Raw genomic sequence first — 17,583 nt, forward strand, 5'->3', positions numbered from 1 at the left:
ATGTTAATTAAAGAATTCATTGAGGTTTTTATATCACTAATTCACTCATATTAACTTTTAAGTAACTATTTAATTTCATATTTATATAAAAGCAGTGAAGATTCATCGTTGAAAAAATGATATAAAAAATAAGATAAATAATTCTTCTTGATTAAAATTATAAATGACGTAACAAAAAGAGTATATAATAAATTTTATTGTTCTAATTATTTTTTTAAAAAGAGAGATTTATGGTTGGTGTTTCTAGAGAATTATATGCATTCGTATAGTATGATTGCGTTGCATTTATTATGATGATTAGGTCGACGGTGGGGATCAATAAATCTTAACCTGTGCTTTTGAAATTCAAAAGTTGCTGCAGCGTGTAATTGTACAACTATTTGAATTTTTTAAAGTTGAATTTGGCGAACCAAATTGCTGATATGTTTTTCAAATACCAATCCGTGAAAGAAGGTCCCGACCACCCGCTTTTCGGAGCCAAAGCTTTTCAAACTTGAAGCTGTTAACCGGAGTGAGTGACGTGAGGAATCTAAAAATTAAAATATGGAGTCTAAAATTTTAATATTCTTTTTAAAAGAATAATAGGTATATAATTTTTTTTTACTTTTTCTTCAACACTTTAAATTTAATTTAATTATTTTTTTAAAATAATGGTATGCACTTAGTCTACTAGGAGACTCGGTGCATCTACCCCTGAACAGAGTCATTGTTCTTTGCAAGGAATCAAGCTTAATTGTTCCCAAAATCACCTATTATAAATAACAAATCGAATATACTCACTAGATTAATATATATTTATATAAAACAATTATTTACGAATTAAAAATAAGGGTAAATGACACAAATAGTCACTAATGTTTGAATAATTTTTCATTTTTCTCATTGAAGTTTCAAAATTAATTAATTAATCATTGATATATCAATTTATAAATAATAATAAATCGATCACTAAACATTAACAGCCGTTAACATGGGTGACAAAGCTTATTTGGCCTGTTAACCGCTTACTTAGCAATGTTGACCAAAACATGCCACATCATAGTAAAATAATAATAAAATAATGTATATTATTGTAGAGTGACCAAAATATGATTAATTCAAAAGTTTGCCTATGAAATTAAAAGAATTTAAACTTTAATGACTAAAATAAGAATAAAAAGATAATTGAATGATGGATGGTTTAATTTACCTAAACCTATTTTGCTATATTTTTAAATAATGAATGATTTTGTTTCCTCTTATAACATATTTTTAGTATGCTCGTATAGCATGCATTTTTTTCTTGTAGTTAAATTTGAAGTCCATCTATCTAAATTCAGATAGTGTTTATCTGGTTATCTTATTAAACTATCCATGCTTTGGAACCTTAGTGTAACACTCATATTTAACTTAAAATCTTGACGAGTTTATGAGTGTCACACTCCACCACCAGAATAATCTAAATATTATTATAAAATTTAAAACTCTTTTATTTAAAAATTAGATATACAAATAAATTAATATCAAATAATTTACAAACTTTACTCAAAGATTTAAATTATATATCCATTTAAAGTAAATATTTAATGTGCTCTAAGTGAACCAATTAAGACTCATCCGATGATGTGATGTCTTATCGCGAACCATGAAAATTGTAACATATACACGAAAATAATTCAAACATTAAACTTATAAAGTTTAATGCTACACAACTACTCTACTATATTTTATAAAATTTATACATATAAATATATAAGTTAAAACATAAGCAATGATGTATCATAATATAAATATCTTAACTTACTAAGTAATTGCGTTTTATTAAACACATAAGTGTAGAGAGTAATGTACGTTGAATCGCATTACAATCACAAATTCTGTGACTAGCTTTCATAAACATATCATAATAAATATAATATATCCACACGCCTCAATTTACTCACATTAGAGTATATTATGCTACTACTATAATAAAATTTCTTATGAGTAACAACTAAATTATTGTCACTAAAATTTACATTTACGTCACTAATTATATTTTGTGACATAAAATTTAATGTTAGAACGACCGTTATCATATCTATCACTAAATGTCAAAAGTCAAGATGTATTTATTTTCTTCTAGTATAGTTAAAGATATAGTGACGATAATAAATAATGTCATCTTTTATCTTATGTTCAACGAAAATTAATTTTATATAATATGATATATTTTATTATTATTTTCTTATGATGTGGCATATTTATAATTCACTTGACTTGTTACTCGCTTTGACTCGTTTTTCACCTTTTGTTTTTCGAGTTCCTCGACAGGTTCAGTAAAATCAGTCTGGTAAATCTCAGTCACTGCGGCTTTATGGAGTGTGTGATTAGCTAGCAATGAAATGGTATTCGAAAATAAAGCTACAACTCAAAAGCTAGCAACTCTTGTTCAATGTCAAGATGAGGGCACTTATCTGGATTAAAGCAATAAACGATAATATACTCGTGTATGAAGCTGATTGGTGGAAATCCCGTTGATTGTTTAATTGCCAAGAATTCACAGCTGGTGTGGTACCCTCCTACTGGAGGTTGCTTGAAATTTAATGTGGATGGAGCCTTTAAAGATTCGGCAGCAGGTTGTGGAGGCGTTTTGAGATCGTGGAAAGGAGATGTTAAAGCATTGTTCTCAGGTCATGTTGCTCCTATGAATTCTGACTTTGCGAAATTGGTGGCAGTAAAAACTGCTCTGATGATGTTCTTGTAAATTGGTTAGCTTGAAAATTTTAGGTTGATAATCGAATCAGACTCCCAAGTTGCGTTGAAGTGGGTTGAAAATCTGTCATTGAGGCCATGGAGGTAGTGAGATTTGTTCGAGAAAATTGATAAGTCATCAATTCAATTTTCAAGGGTGAAAGTCATTTATGTCCCAAGAGAAGGTAATGGGTTAGCTAATCAACTAGCGAAACAAGGTTTACTTCGCTTCGAGCTGTTCAAAGCGTGGTCAGAATAGTAGGCATCGAGTGGCCGCCTTGAGATTGTGGAGCAGGTTTTGTATGTGCGTATTAATGCTAATTGCTTTAGGGTGTGGTTGTTAGAAGTTTTTTATTCTGTGCTCGTGAGATAGCCCTGTGATTATTTATCAGATTCTATTAGCATTTGTAGGTGTCATGTGGTACAGGGGTATGGCATGTTGTTTTCTGGTGTTGGTCATTTGTACCTTAATGGGGTGCACTCTTTTCCTCCACTTTGATTAGGAGGTTTTTAATGAGGTCCCTATCTTGATCATTTATCATTAATAAAATATAATTTGCTGAGCAATATATATATATATATATATATATATATATATATATATATATATATTTGATTATTAACGACATAATATTTTATCTTAGTCTTTTTTTATTTTTTTAGATACTTAAAAGAAAAAAAGTTAAATTCATTAAGATAAATAAAACTTTTATTTTATATACATAAAAAAATTGCAATCAAATAACAGAAACTATTTTTCCTTCCAAAGAAATTGTAATAACAGAGACTATTTTTTTATGACCTCTCTAGGCTTATAACTAAATTGCATTGCAGCTCCGAAATCATGCAGCTGTAATATTGGGCTACCAATCAGGCCTAATAATACATTCTAATGGAAAAGCCTGTTAGTATTTGATATATATAGACAATTTCATAACAGTACGAACCCCAGTGATCTCGGTGATAAAAGAATTGTTGTTATTTTTTTAGGTCTCAGATTCGAGCATCAAGAATACCATGGGTATGAGCGTTCAATGTCAAATGGTTGAGAGTTATTTTTGAGCAAATTTTACCTTGTACTTACTTCAAATTATAAATAATAATAATAATAATTTTATAACATGATAGAATTTATGTATGATAAGACTTGAATAAGAAAAAACATGAAATGAAAGCTATGTTTATTATATGTGTATAACTATAATCAAAATCAACAGATACAATGTATAAATAGAATTGCAATTATAATCAATGCATATTTTTATAATTACGACTGAAAAAAATTATTATAAAATTACAATGAATTACAATGCACAAACAAATGAACTAATAATGATAATGTGTTTAGACTTAAACCAAAAAATAAATCTAAACAGGACTTGCATATTGTAAAACCTAAACCAAAATAAATTCTTAACATATCATTCATCGCATCACCAGCAAACACTAACTGTTTAATAACTAAAATAAGATGGAACTTTTTTTAACAAGATATGGAAATCAGCTTAATGAATTGATGCGTGATTTTTAAATTAATTTGACCAACCTGACTTTTAAGTTGTAATTAAAGCGGTCGTGATTAGCCAGGTCCAAACACTTTCCTTTGACTACTTTTAATCCTACAGCCATATCTAAATTTCATATAATAATCTGAAAATCTGCTCCTATATCTATTAATTATACTTGACAGCGGCTTTGCCCTGGCTTAAGGTGACATTTGATCCTGAAATTGTTAAAAGCAATAATAATTAAATCTGATAATCGTATCGTCCGCACGAGTGGGAAAACTTGTGGGGTAGTGTTTAATCCTTAATTAATTCATAATTATTTAGTTTTGATGAGACGGATTCTGTTTGTTACAGTCTAGGCAAAACCTAATAACAAGTGCTCTGTGATTGTTAACACTTTATAGAGACAGCATTTTTAAGGAAAATTCAACGTTGAAATGTGATTGATTTCATCGACAAACAAAAAAGGTCTTCCCAAAATTTGTGGGAACGATGTTACTTGAAGTTGCTACAAGATTTATCATAATCTTAATAATAAATCAACTTGTTTATTATAATTTAGCATAAGTGAATCCATTCAAGCAACTTCAATGGTAAAAGGGACTAAAGGAGTGTTGTTTTCCTTAGAGTTTATGAGATCGAATAATGGTGTCTGTAGTGTGTGTACACAATATTATTGATTAAGAAAATTTTTGAACAAATATTATTTTTTTAATCAGAAACGAATCCATGTTATAGGTGAGAGAGGCAATGGCCCCCCAAACTTTGATGGTCTAATTACCTCTTAAACCACTAGTGGTTTTGAAACCATTATAATTAAGACCTTGCCCCTCCTGAAATTTCCTAGTATAATTATTTTTTAAGACACTTTCATTTTTAAAATTAATAGAATTAAGTCTTAATTCCAAATTTATCTGATTTAATTATATTTTAAGACATCTAAAATTTAAAATTAATGAAATTGAACTCTTAATCTTTTAATTTTTATGGTTTAATTATTTTTTAGGATTTTTTTAAATTAAATAACTTATCTCTCTCATAGTTTAATTATGGCTCTGTTATTGATTATAATCATCCTAAAATATTCATAAAAAAAATTTATGCATACATTAGTATCATTTAAGTAGTGTGCTTTTTTATAATCATTTTGATTAGTAACAACCTTTTTTCTTCTTTAAATAGTTATAAAAAGTGTTGAATTTAAAATAAACCTGCGAATTAATCAATATTATTAAAGTCAAATTCAATCAACTAATTGAATATATCATACCAAGAACTAGTGTTTTAACCATTGGAACTAGACACTTGGTGTAGGATAAAATATTGTTACATAATAATTTTTTAACTTTCTTTATAATTAATAATATAAAAAATTTACCATATTTCATTATTTTATGGAAATCATGTCATTACTTTAATAAAATATTTAAATAAACCAGGATAAATTATTATTAAATACGTTGATTTCAATTTTTTATGTATTGTAATAATAATATAACTAATCTAATTAATACTCAATCGACAAGTAAAAGAACTTTCAATCGTTCATATATTATTAAATAGAATATTATAACTATTATAATAAAAAATATTAAATTGATTTGAAACTTTATTTAAATAATAAATATAATTATACTATTAAAAATTAAACCATGAAAATATTATTAAAAAATATAAAAAACTAGTTTACTTATACATAAAGAGGGGTGAGAAAGATACAACAGCTACAAAGGAAGATGTTCATTTTTATTTAATGTACCTTTAAATAGGAAGATGTTCATTTTTAGACTCGACTCGATTAGTTCGAACACTCACCCTCATATCACGTTATCAAACTAACATGAGTTAATATTTGCTGACCAAAATATAACAATCGAACGTATAAGTGATTGAAATATATAGTTTCAAAATTAATAAGCAAAAGTATATAAAATTTAAAAGAAAAGTGATCAATATGATAGTTTATCCAAATAATAATATTATTCTTTAAAAAGTTGTATAAACACAAAAAATCAACTTAAAATACTAGTTGTGGTATGACCGTATGAGCGAACGTTACATTTAGATGATGCAAGCGAACGGCGCGTGGGTCCCGTTTGGAAAATGAGGTAATCTTTTACCAGGCCGTTACGTTTTGAGAAACGGACTCTACGTGGCAGCCAGTCAAGCATTTTAAATTTTAATGGCTGACGCCAAATGCTTTGAACGCCGAAATTGAGTTTTGACCTTCTAATCGCCTTTGCTTCTTTCTTCAACACAACTCTCACTTTTATGCTCGTATACCTAAAGCGTGAGGTCAATAGTCATTGCTATTCAGGTCGGTTTCTTTTTTATCCTTTCCATTTATTAATGGCCTTATATCATAAATAAGTATTATGTCATGTTTTTAAGTACTTAATTTTTTTTATTAAAATAAGTATTTAATTTTTTTTATTAAAATAAGTATTTAATTTTTTTGGAAAAATAGGTATTTAAAATATTTTGATCAAAATAAATATTTTAAAATAAATACTTAAAGTATTTATTCTTTTATCTAATTACATAAAGTATTATTTAAATAATATTACATGTTAACGTTTTTTTAAATTGATGAAAAATATTAAATACTTTAGGTACTTATTTCAATCAAAGAATACTTTAGATACTTATTTTGAAAAAAATAATTCTAGATATGACAAAAATTATTTTAAACACGTATATAAAAAATATAATATACTTTAGGTACTTATTTATAATATAAGTCTTATTAATAATATAAAATAAACGATAAATTCTATTATTAATTCTTACATTATCTTATCATTGTATGCATAAATTATATAATATATATTTAGTTTTAGGTATAATTTCAAAATTAGCTCTCAACATTTATCAAAATAGTTATTTTAGCCGTTAGTTTTTGGAGTATTTTCGGTCAAAATTTTATTATAGGGTAAAAAGATTTTTAATGTTTGACTAAATAATCGCTTGGACTCTTATTCTTTTTTTCCTATAATATTTTGACCATTTACATTTCATTTTAGAGTAAGAAAGCTCATATTTTGAAGTGTTAATCATTTGTTAACTAACAGTTTTCATCCGGATATATATTTTCTCCGAAAATTAAACATTAGAAGTCAAAATACTCTTAAAAAATAAGTCAAAGTGAGAGTATTTAATTAAAAATTAAGGATATTTTTTGACATTATACGCTAATTTTATTATTAGCCATTTCACTATATATAAGTCATGTATTTATTTTTTATATTTTAATTTAATAAATGATATTTCAAACTCGTATATAAACAATACAACAAAAGCTGAGGATTTATGATAATTCAAGATGACAATCACTGTTTCTATTTCATGAGGTCCCGAGTTCGAGTATTATGAATGTCAGAAGTATAATATTAAATATTCATGATTGAAAATTATTTTTGAAGAGACACTATTATTTATTAAATTAAATTAATAGTAAGAAAAAGATGACAGAAGATCAGCGTTGTTGTTTGTCATGATCAAATTTATTAAGCTCATCAGCATTTTTCATTTTCTGATGTTTTGTTGATGCAAGCTTAACTGACATCTAAACCCAGCAGCCAAGTATATATCTAAATCTATTATGCGTAAGAAATTTAATTTGGTAGCGTAATTCAGGCAGTGGTGTGGTGTCATTTCCATGGCTAAAAGTAACCTTAACACAGCCCAAATTCAGAAATAATTTAATATATTTATCTATTAAAGGAGATTTGGGTTTTTTAGTAGAAAACCCCATTTCATTTACTATATTTAGCCCTTTAATTGGAAATAAACCTGTGGGTGGGGTAAATCAATTAACCAAGTCATCCTCCATAATTCAGTGGATTTATTTTGGCTTATTTCACACAAAAGGAAACCTATACTGAAATTATTAGTCTTTTCAATTGGAGTCTTTTGCCCTCTGCGAAGCTTAAAACACGCTGTGGCACATATAGACAGTCTCTAATGACACGTTTCGACTTCTAAAGTCTTGCAACATAGATTCAGATTTTACTTCTTTTCTCTACTAATACGTTTGGATGGTTTTAAGATTTACGACTCAAAATATTATGAAGAATATAATAATTTTAGTTGCAATCGATTTTTGTTGTTTTTTTTATATATTAATAAGTTATATTTTTAACTCTTCCTATTACGTGCTATTAACATATATTTTGGTATTAAATTTTATAATATCAACATTACTACAACAATAGTTTTGTGAGTTTATACTTGAAAATATTTAAATATTTTTTTAAATCATCAAACGGGTATATATTTTAAATAAAATAATTAAAAATTATATATAAATTTTAATTAATCTAGAGTGAATACAAGATAATATTTATTTAAAGATTTTCAATCATTTGACATTAAACGCTCGTACACCCATGATACTCGAACTTGAAACCTCAAGGAATAACAAAATTCCTTGATCATTAAGACTGCTTGATTCGTGAAAAAATTATATATAATTTGAACTTATTTTGTTTTATATCGGTAGCTTGAATAATTTTTTATATATTTAATTTCACATACGTTTAGGTGTGAAAATGTAGTATATAATACAAGTATTTTTGTGAAAGGAATATAAAATACAAGTTGAAAGTTGAGGAAGAGGAGTTACGGCATGTGTTTTGTTAGAAAATTCACGAGTTAAAAAGGGTGGTAAGCTTATCGCATGTTTGCTTCACGCAAACAGCTAAATAGGGGTGGAGTTTGCTTCCTCGCGTGGCTTTAAAGACTTTCTTCTATTAATTGTTTTAAATCCTCCCATTAAAATAATCCTCACCACCCACCAAACCCACACTCCCTAATAAAGCACACACCTCTTCTTATTCTCCTCCTTTGCCTTTTTCGTTTTCACAACATTAATCCCTAATCATGTACCTCTTCTAGTACTTCAAGATCCGATCAAAACTGCAGACATGAGTTCAAACCCTAGCAGCAGTGGTGGCAGTGTAGGCGGTGGTGGCAATTGCAGTGGTAGTGCTGGCGGCGGAGGTGGAGGAGGACCTTGTGGTGCTTGCAAGTTTTTGAGAAGGAAATGTGTTCCGGGTTGTATATTCGCACCTTATTTTGACTCGGAGCAAGGTGCAGCCCATTTTGCAGCGGTTCATAAGGTTTTCGGTGCAAGCAATGTATCGAAGCTGCTTCTTCATATTCCGGTTCACAGACGACTTGATGCGGTGGTCACCATATGTTTCGAGGCTCAAGCTCGGCTTAGAGATCCTGTTTATGGCTGCGTTGCTCATATCTTTGCTCTTCAACAACAGGTACATACAAGCCCAAAACCATCTTTTGTTCAGCTTTGTCATTGTTTTTGTCTCTTTCAGCAGGACACAGTTGGTTTGGTTTTTCCACTTTCTGATCTTCTTTGTCAAGTAAATTCAGGAACCCTGAAATTTCATTTTTCAAGTAAAAATCCTGTCTTTATTCAGTGAATTGTGTTTCTCAAAGAATCAAAGCATTCTTTTTTTGACAAAATAACACCCAAATCTGATTTCACACCATCTTAAAAAGGCCTTGTTGTACGGTCAGATAATACAAATACAAGGATGGGGTAGGGTTAGCTGTTTGGGGTGCAGGTTTTTGCATTTCCCTGAAATCTAGAAAAAAAAATTTATTATCATTTTTAATTAACAAATCATTTGGTCGGCGAGCGGTTACCTCAAAGGAGAGGTCAGGTTGTGGAAATTATGCAGTTTACAGGTATTAAGGAAATGGTTGGATTTGTTTTGTTGGGTTTTCATTGCCAGTTTTCTTGTTCTTGCAAGCATGGCTGTATGGAAATTCAGTGTTAACCAAGTGTTATTAAACATTGGTTGAAGCTGATATCTATAAACACGTTTATTAGGGTTTCAATAATATTTTTTTTATTTAAAGGTACACATTAAGCAAACCCTATAATTTATTTTTATCTCTTATATGGTTAATACTCAAAATTCGTGAATAATTCTTTATTTAAAATTTGAATCTGAATTATAGTGTTGAGTTTAAACTCTATAACTATTTAATTTTTTTAAAAAGATTTTTAAAGAGTTATAAAAATTTTATTGTCCCACTCTGTGATTAATTATTATTTATCAAATATAAATTACTATTGATACATAGAACGAAAAAGATTACATGAATCCCATTAGTAAAGAAAAAAATGTGAATATAAAAATATTGTGACAGTTTCTTTTTAACTTCATTTGTGTCCTTGTATGATAAAAGATATAGATATATATATATATATATATAATTATATTTTGTAAAACTTTTTAATTTTACATTGATATAAGATTATTAGATGAATGAAAATAGATAATTGAGATTAACGGTAAGAAATGAGAAAATATTCACTGAAAAAAATTAGAAGTTAATCTTAACCTTTTTATTTTTATTCATTAAATAATCCTAAACCAATATAAAACTTAAAAAAATTTATATTATGTGAGTGGATCTTAATCTATATATATAATGCAAAGGATAAAGCCTCTAGCTTCTCCGGAGTTGCGATCGTTTCTTCATTCCTTTTGGTGGTAATAATATTAACATAAACTTCTATTATTGTTTTATATATTTTTGGAAATTGCTGGGCAGGTGGTGAATTTGCAAGCAGAACTATCGTACTTACAAGCTCATTTATCTACACTAGAGCTTCCATCGCCGCCACCTCCACCACCGCCACAAACACTAATTGCACCACCTCCTCTTTCAATATCAGACCTCCCATCAGCCTCTTCAGTGCCAGCCACGTACGACTTATCTTCACTTTTCGAACCTATGGTAACGCAAAGTACTTCATGGGCCATGCAGCAAAGGCAAATCGATCCACGCCAATTTGGAGGGACCGGCGGCGATCTTCAAGCTTTGGCTCGTGAGCTCCTCCATAGACAAGGGTCTCCGCAACTGCCATGCACTGATGCTTCACCGTCGGCGTCACCATCACCACCGCAATCTCTCTCCAAATGAGACCTAGACTTTCCTTTATTATTATATGCTTGCCTTGAAGTATGTTATAATGCATTTAATTTTCAGTGTTATATTTCATTAGGCAAGTAATCGAAATAACTAATCTTGTTCTTTTCTTCTTCTATATTTGTTTGTTTTCTCGTCTTTCTTAATATCCCATTTTTGATATATGTGAAATTCAAATTAGTTTCTTTGTGGATACGCGTTTTTCGATCACTGATTTCCAGCTATTTTACCTTCCTCAAGAGGTTCATGCTAATTTGCCCTATTTCTATTGCACTTGTATTATTAAGAAACTTTAATAGCATTACCGCGTTAATAACTAAGGAATATCATAGATATTTCCAAACCTCAACCCCTCACACACACACAACCCCCAACCCCAACCAAAGCAACCCGACAGATACAAGGATATAAACGTTCACTGTATTCATCACATATTTATCAAAAAGCAACATAATTTTAATTAGTAGAATATATGATTTTTAATCATTTTGAAAAAAGTGTTCTAATAAAGTTTGAATGATAAAATATAACTCGTCAACTCGAATTTTTATAATTCAATTCAACTCAACTCGATCGAATACTCACTCTCAATTTCTCCTTCATTTTAGGTAGTCTATTTTGACAAAATTTTGACAAAATTTGAATCACATGCTCATCTACCACCTATGTTACACTGATACAGGTATGAGGATAGATACGAGGATGGGTACGGGACGAGAAACAATAATTTCTAAAATCATAGGGTATGGGTACAATAATATAAGTTAAATTTTAAAATTTTAAAAGACATAAACAAGTCATAAATATTCATTAAAGTTCATAAGGATTGAAATTCTTTGATAAAAGACGAAGATTGTAGTGGATGTAAATCAAATCTTCAACACGACTTGGATTTAACTTATTCCTCATAAGTGAGTGGACGAAGGAATAAATATTCCAATTTTTTTCACAACAAGATGATGAAGTAGATTGTCGAAGCACTTTAAAAGTCCATAATTGGAGCAATGGAATTTCAGTATCAAAGTTAGTCTATCAACTTTTCGAATCCGAAGAATACCACTTTGTAAGAGAAATTAAATCTAAATTTAAAAACAAAATAATATCCTAATTCATCTATATCTCTTTTTATTATTTAAATCCTAAAAATATCCTAAGTACACGAGTTAAGATCAAATATCGTTTAGGATGCGTCCGTAAAAATCTCTCCGACGTACCCAATTAATTTTAGTTGTATCCTATAAATATGGGACATCCCAATACGTACCCAAGTTGTACTCGTCCCATAACTATATTGAGGACATATCGGGTACTTGGTACAACACTGAGTTGTTGTACCCGTGCTACATAGTCTACCACTATAGAATATCTATGCAACTTCAATTTTTATTGTTGACAACTAATTTATTCTTTTTGTAATTTAATCTCTCAACTTTATATTTTATTTAATTTTGACTTATTACTATTTTTTTAAAAATTCTTTATTTCTATCCATTCATTGACTCCTTTATATTCACATCAATATTTTATCCCTTAAATATATTCTTAAAAAAATTATAAATATATATTATACTTTGTCTCTGGAATACGTAAGATCATTTTTCAAAGGATATAAAGAAACGACATATAAATGGAACAAGATGACTTGTCCTTGCAACAGAAGCAGTCTGTGAACTCTAATAGAATATTAGATTTGGACATTATCTTGAATATTGTGGTATGCAAGCGTGATGAAGACCAGCACATGGAGACTAGTAATGAACTTATCAGGCACATGCAAGAACAATTTAAAGAGAAAGCATGCAAATCTGGGTAGAATATAGGGTTATATTTCTTTAGTTTGTGTTGAGTTACTACTCTTCAACTGAACACAAGTATATTCATCAACACAAGCATGCCTTGAGCTGCTCATTATGCAGGCTCTTTATACGAGAATTGCAAGCAGTTACTGCCACACTAACAACCTAACTAATTGCTAACAGACTCCAAACAACTGCTGACTCAACTAACTATTATTTACACAGTTTACACAATTTGCACGTATACAACACACTCCTACGTGCATGTATATACCTCTAATATTTCCCCTACTTCTTCTTCTTTTGTTCTTTTTCTTGATCACTCTATTACAACATGCTCTAAAAACTAATTACAACTAATTTCTAACATTTAACCTTCTTGATGAAAAGATGAACAATTGAATCGAAAGTGCCGATGTTTCCTACCGTTCACTTGAATCGAAAGTGCCAATGCTTCCTTTCGTTCTTCTTGATTCGAAAGTGTCGATGCTTCCTTTCGTTCACTTGAATCGAAAGTGCCAATGCTTCCTTTCTTTCTTCTTATTCACCTTCATTTCTTTCTTCTTCATCCTCTTTTACAAGATTCCTTGACATATATTTTTTTCTTGGACACTTGGCTGTGAAGCTTTCTCCCATGACACCTTGGAAATCCACATATGCTGGAAGGTGTTGAGTGATGCCACATGCCATGATTCTCATTTCTTATAGCTTCAGCAGAAATGTTACACTGAGTTGGATAATGGAAATGCGTCACTCCAGTATTCCAAGGAGCTGATGATGTTGTTGACATATGTAGAGTAGGATTTTCAGCGGGCGGTCGAGGCCTTTTGTTCTTAGCTGCATTCGGTTGAGCCAGAGCTGGTGGAATTGAAGCAACAAAGGGTTCTATCTCCCATGGTGAAACCCTGTCAGACCTCTGAATGGAGGCAGGATCATCCCATTATACCTTCAATGAACTCCATTTTGAATCTTTCCGGTGAGGAGAAAAATCTTCAAGTCCAACAATTATTCCAGAAAACCTTCTCTCAGGAGAATCTTCCCCTTCAAATCTCATCTTAAATCTCATGCCAACTGCAAACTTACCATTAAGGGCATCTAAATATTTGTTCAACCCAATGATGAACTGACTTGTCTTTGGCTTCACCCGAGAAGGAGAGATCACCAGTTCAGTTGGAGGCTGGTAATTGGTCCGGTCCCTGAATGTCTCCGATTTCTTCAACGACGCCGTTGAATCGGACAACGCCTCCACGTTGATATCACGGCCGTGATTCTCCCACGTGTTCGATTTCTTCAAATGCCTAGTCAACGGCATTGATTTCCCTTCCGTTATCATCTTCCACGTGTTCTCCAGCATCTCGTGGCGTTTGGGTTTCGCCACCCTCAATGCTCGACCACCTTCAGGACTGGCTTTGACGGGTTTCCGGTGACTGAATCTAGAGGAAGCCTGTGGTTTCTCTAGAAGAAACAGAGCATCCGATGGAATTTCTGACGAATCCATTCTCCTCGGAGGAATCCACTCCGATTTCAAGATACCAAACTCGTCACTAACCGCTACATTGGTCTCCGCCTCAAAAACCGTTGTTTCCACCTCTTGTACTCTCTCCTTCAGCTCGTACGCGACCGGTTTATCTATGCCGAAATCAAAGCCGCTCTTCATCTCGTGCTCCACCGCTGGCGGTTGATCCACATAGATCTTCAATCTCGGCTGCTGTTGCATCTGCTCGGTCTATTCGCTCTCGCCGCTGTTTTGATGAAACCGTGAAGATGCTTTAACGATAACATCAAGAAAACAGGAGGCTCCAGGAACTTATGGCGATTGATACCATGTTGAGTTACAACTCTTCAACTGAACACAAGCATGCCTTGAGCTGCTCATTATGCAGGCTCTTTATACAAGAATTGCAGGCAGTTACTGCCACACTAACAGCCTAACTAACTGCTAACAGACTCCTAACAACTGCTGACTCAGCTAACTATTATTTACACAGTTTACACAATTTGCACGTATACAACACACTCCTACGTGCATGTATATACCTCTAATAGTTTGGTCTCTACTTGATTAAATATTTAATAAATTATTGTATTTTTTAATTTAAATATTTATTTTTATATGAACCAAAATACTATTAGACCCAAATTTATTAAATATATCCAGCCCCTTTAGGCCTAAAGGTTAGTATTTGTTTCATTTGTACTGGATATATAGTTAGTAACCATTTTTTTACTGAAATTTTCTATTTAATGTACAATTTTGTGATTTTCTCCTGTATCTAACCCCTTTCAAATGCTTGTAATTTGGCGAACTATGAAATGCAGTATGTTCACATCAGTGATCATATTTAATTGTAAATTTGGTTTAGATATGGTAATGAATGGTTGACGTGCTCAACCTCTTTCCAAGAGGAATGTCATTAGTGCAAATTTGCCGGTTTTTAACTGAATTTGGTTTCCTCTCATGTACGTTGTTGAATAGAAACTTTATTGTAAGTGGCCTTCCTGTTTTAAATAAAAAGTGGCCAGGAAGATTTCAGTACGGTGCTGCTGCTGTGATAAGGGGCTCATATGATGGTGCCGGTATTGGAGGTGATTTACCTGGGGCGGTCACATCTGAACAGATGGACAATTTAGTCTCTAACCTCAACATGCTAGAACAGGTTGGAATCTCAGAAATGAATCGTTTATTCACACTTGGTCAAAAATTGAAATGCATTTCCCCTTGTTGGGTGGTATGGAATAATGAAGTACTTGGTCTAATTTTATACATCCAAATTTTCTTGAGATTACATAGTTACTTTTCTCTTCAAACTTTATAAATGCATTTTGTTCTGACCGTAACTCCCATTGCATTTTGAATCGTCGAAAGGGTGAAGATGGAGAGAGTGAGAGAAGCATGGTTCTGGACATATATAATACTTATTTTTAGAAAAAGTAGTGAGGGAAGTATGGAGAGAGTGAAGATGGAAGAGAAATGACATTTTGAGCAATGAGTATGGTCAAATGATGTCAAAAAATATTATGTTTCTTGATTACTTTATTGTCTTATTGTCTGCACGATTTTCTTGGTGATGAAGTTGTGTTCACTTCATAGCTTATTTCTATATCAGGCACAATACATTTCAATAATTTAGATCATATTCATATGAACAGTGCCAAGCATGTTTCCATGCTTATGTCTTCCTTTGATAAACTAGCGTTGCTTAATCCATCTACTAGAATAGATACTTCCCTTTATTATGGGGTTTCTTGGACTTCTTCAGTATCTCACGCTCCCTCACTTGGATATTGTATTTGTTGTTAATTGGTTGTCACAAATATGTATGGTTATGTTTCTACCCACTGGATAGCAGCTAAGTGAGTTATTTGTTACCTCAAGGGTACCTTGTGTCATAAACTACTTCTTTGCTTGATCTTACAACCTTTATTGATGTAAAATAGGGCGGATCGTATACATATGTAGATTCACCACTGTTTGTGTCATTTATCTTGGTTTTAGTGTTATCTCATAGAAATCAGTTTGTCAAAAAATTATCTCTCGTTCATCTATAAAAGTTGAATATCGTGCCTTGACAAATGCAACAATTAGGAGTGTAGATGAATCGAGCTTTAACGAAAAAGATTATGTTTTATTTCGTTTATTTATTTTTTAAGACGTTCGTGTTCGGTTTGTGATCATTTAAATTTTTAATATAGTGTTCATGTTCATTTATTAATTTTTGAAGGTGTTTGTGTTTGTTTATTTATTGTTCGTGAACATGTTCATTTAGTGTTCACGAACTGTTCATTAAGCGTTCGTTTAGTGTTCATTTATTGTTAGTTTATATATTCAAGTTTTAGTTTTACCCTTTCATTTGTAAAGTTAAAGAAAAATGATAAAATTACACCACTAGTGATAACTCCTTATAATCCATAATTTAAATTTTAACTTTTATAATGTATATAATTTAGTCTCTATTTTCACCAATATTTTAAATGTAAAAAAATAAAAAGGAAAGGAGAATCGGGTAAACGAGTTTGTTCATAAACATAAATGAACGAGTCGATAAACGAGTTTATTCATGAACATAAACGAACCAAACACACATTTGTTCGTGTTTGTTAGTTTATTAAATTAACATATTTTTTTTGTTCATACTCGTTTATTTAACATAAAGAATAGCTTATCAAAAAATTAATCGGCTTTGCAGCAGTTTTCTTCCCACAATATTCCTTTGCATTAAGGGAGTGTTTGGTTCAAGGATTGTGGGATTCTCATGGGATGAGAATCCCACATTCTCATGTTTGGTTGGCCGAGAATCTCATTCCCGGTAATGTTTTATTACCAATAGTAGATTTTTTGGGGTATATTACCGGGAATGTCATTACCTCCCTTCCCTTAGGTATTGTAACATTACCGGCGTTTTGGACTAAAATGCCCTTAAATTTTTATTTTTTTTTCAAAAATATCATTCTTCTGTCATTGAATAATAAAAATTCTACGAATGTTAAATTACAAATTTATCCTTAAATTATTTTAGATTTACAAAAAAAAAGTCTATAATTAAAATTTTATATGAAGTTCAGGGGTTAAAAAATTTTGTACCCTTTCATTAAACCTTTTTTAT

The 17,583-nt window shown here is 30.8% G+C and overlaps 2 protein-coding genes across 3 annotated transcripts; one reads left to right on the forward strand and one right to left on the reverse strand.

Moving 5' to 3' along the window:
- Window positions 1-9,026: 9,026 nt before the first annotated feature.
- On the forward strand, window positions 9,027-11,255 carry LOC120161160 (LOB domain-containing protein 18-like). 2 transcript variants are annotated; one of them, XM_039171421.1, is made up of 3 exons: window positions 9,027-9,188; window positions 9,222-9,493; window positions 10,806-11,255. In XM_039171421.1, the coding sequence occupies exons 1-3, from the start codon at window positions 9,146-9,148 to the stop codon at window positions 11,175-11,177; spliced, it is 687 nt and encodes a 228-aa protein (XP_039027352.1). In that variant the 5' UTR covers window positions 9,027-9,145; the 3' UTR covers window positions 11,178-11,255. The 2 variants fall into 2 exon arrangements, with proteins under 2 accessions (XP_039027352.1, XP_039027351.1); XM_039171420.1 differs by having other exon boundaries at window positions 9,027-9,493.
- Window positions 11,256-13,005: 1,750 nt separating this feature from the next.
- On the reverse strand, window positions 13,006-14,696 carry LOC120161062 (auxin response factor 1-like). The gene is made up of 3 exons (XM_039171360.1): window positions 13,926-14,696; window positions 13,621-13,895; window positions 13,006-13,084 (listed from the first exon to the last, which is right to left on the reverse strand). Exons 1-3 carry the CDS (start codon window positions 14,694-14,696, stop codon window positions 13,006-13,008), a joined length of 1,125 nt encoding a protein of 374 aa, XP_039027291.1.
- Window positions 14,697-17,583: the final 2,887 nt, after the last annotated feature.

Source organism: Hibiscus syriacus, unplaced genomic scaffold, assembly GCF_006381635.1.
Source record: "Hibiscus syriacus cultivar Baekdansim isolate YM2019G1 unplaced genomic scaffold, ASM638163v2 tig00111398_pilon, whole genome shotgun sequence".
Taxonomy (NCBI): Eukaryota; Viridiplantae; Streptophyta; class Magnoliopsida; order Malvales; family Malvaceae; genus Hibiscus; species Hibiscus syriacus.

Coding starts and splice junctions, on each gene's coding strand:
- LOC120161160 (XM_039171420.1), top strand. CDS start 9,146: ATGAGTTCAAACCCTAGCAGCAGTGGTGGCAGTGTAGGCGGTGGTGGC. Junction 9,494..10,805: donor TCTTTGCTCTTCAACAACAG/GTACATACAAGC, acceptor ATTGCTGGGCAG/GTGGTGAATTTGCAAGCAGA.
- LOC120161062 (XM_039171360.1), bottom strand. CDS start 14,696: ATGCAACAGCAGCCGAGATTGAAGATCTATGTGGATCAACCGCCAGCG. Junction 13,896..13,925: donor CAAAATGGAGTTCATTGAAG/GTATAATGGGAT, acceptor GCCTCCATTCAG/AGGTCTGACAGGGTTTCACC. Junction 13,085..13,620: donor AGCATATGTGGATTTCCAAG/GTGTCATGGGAG, acceptor CATAATGAGCAG/CTCAAGGCATGCTTGTGTTG.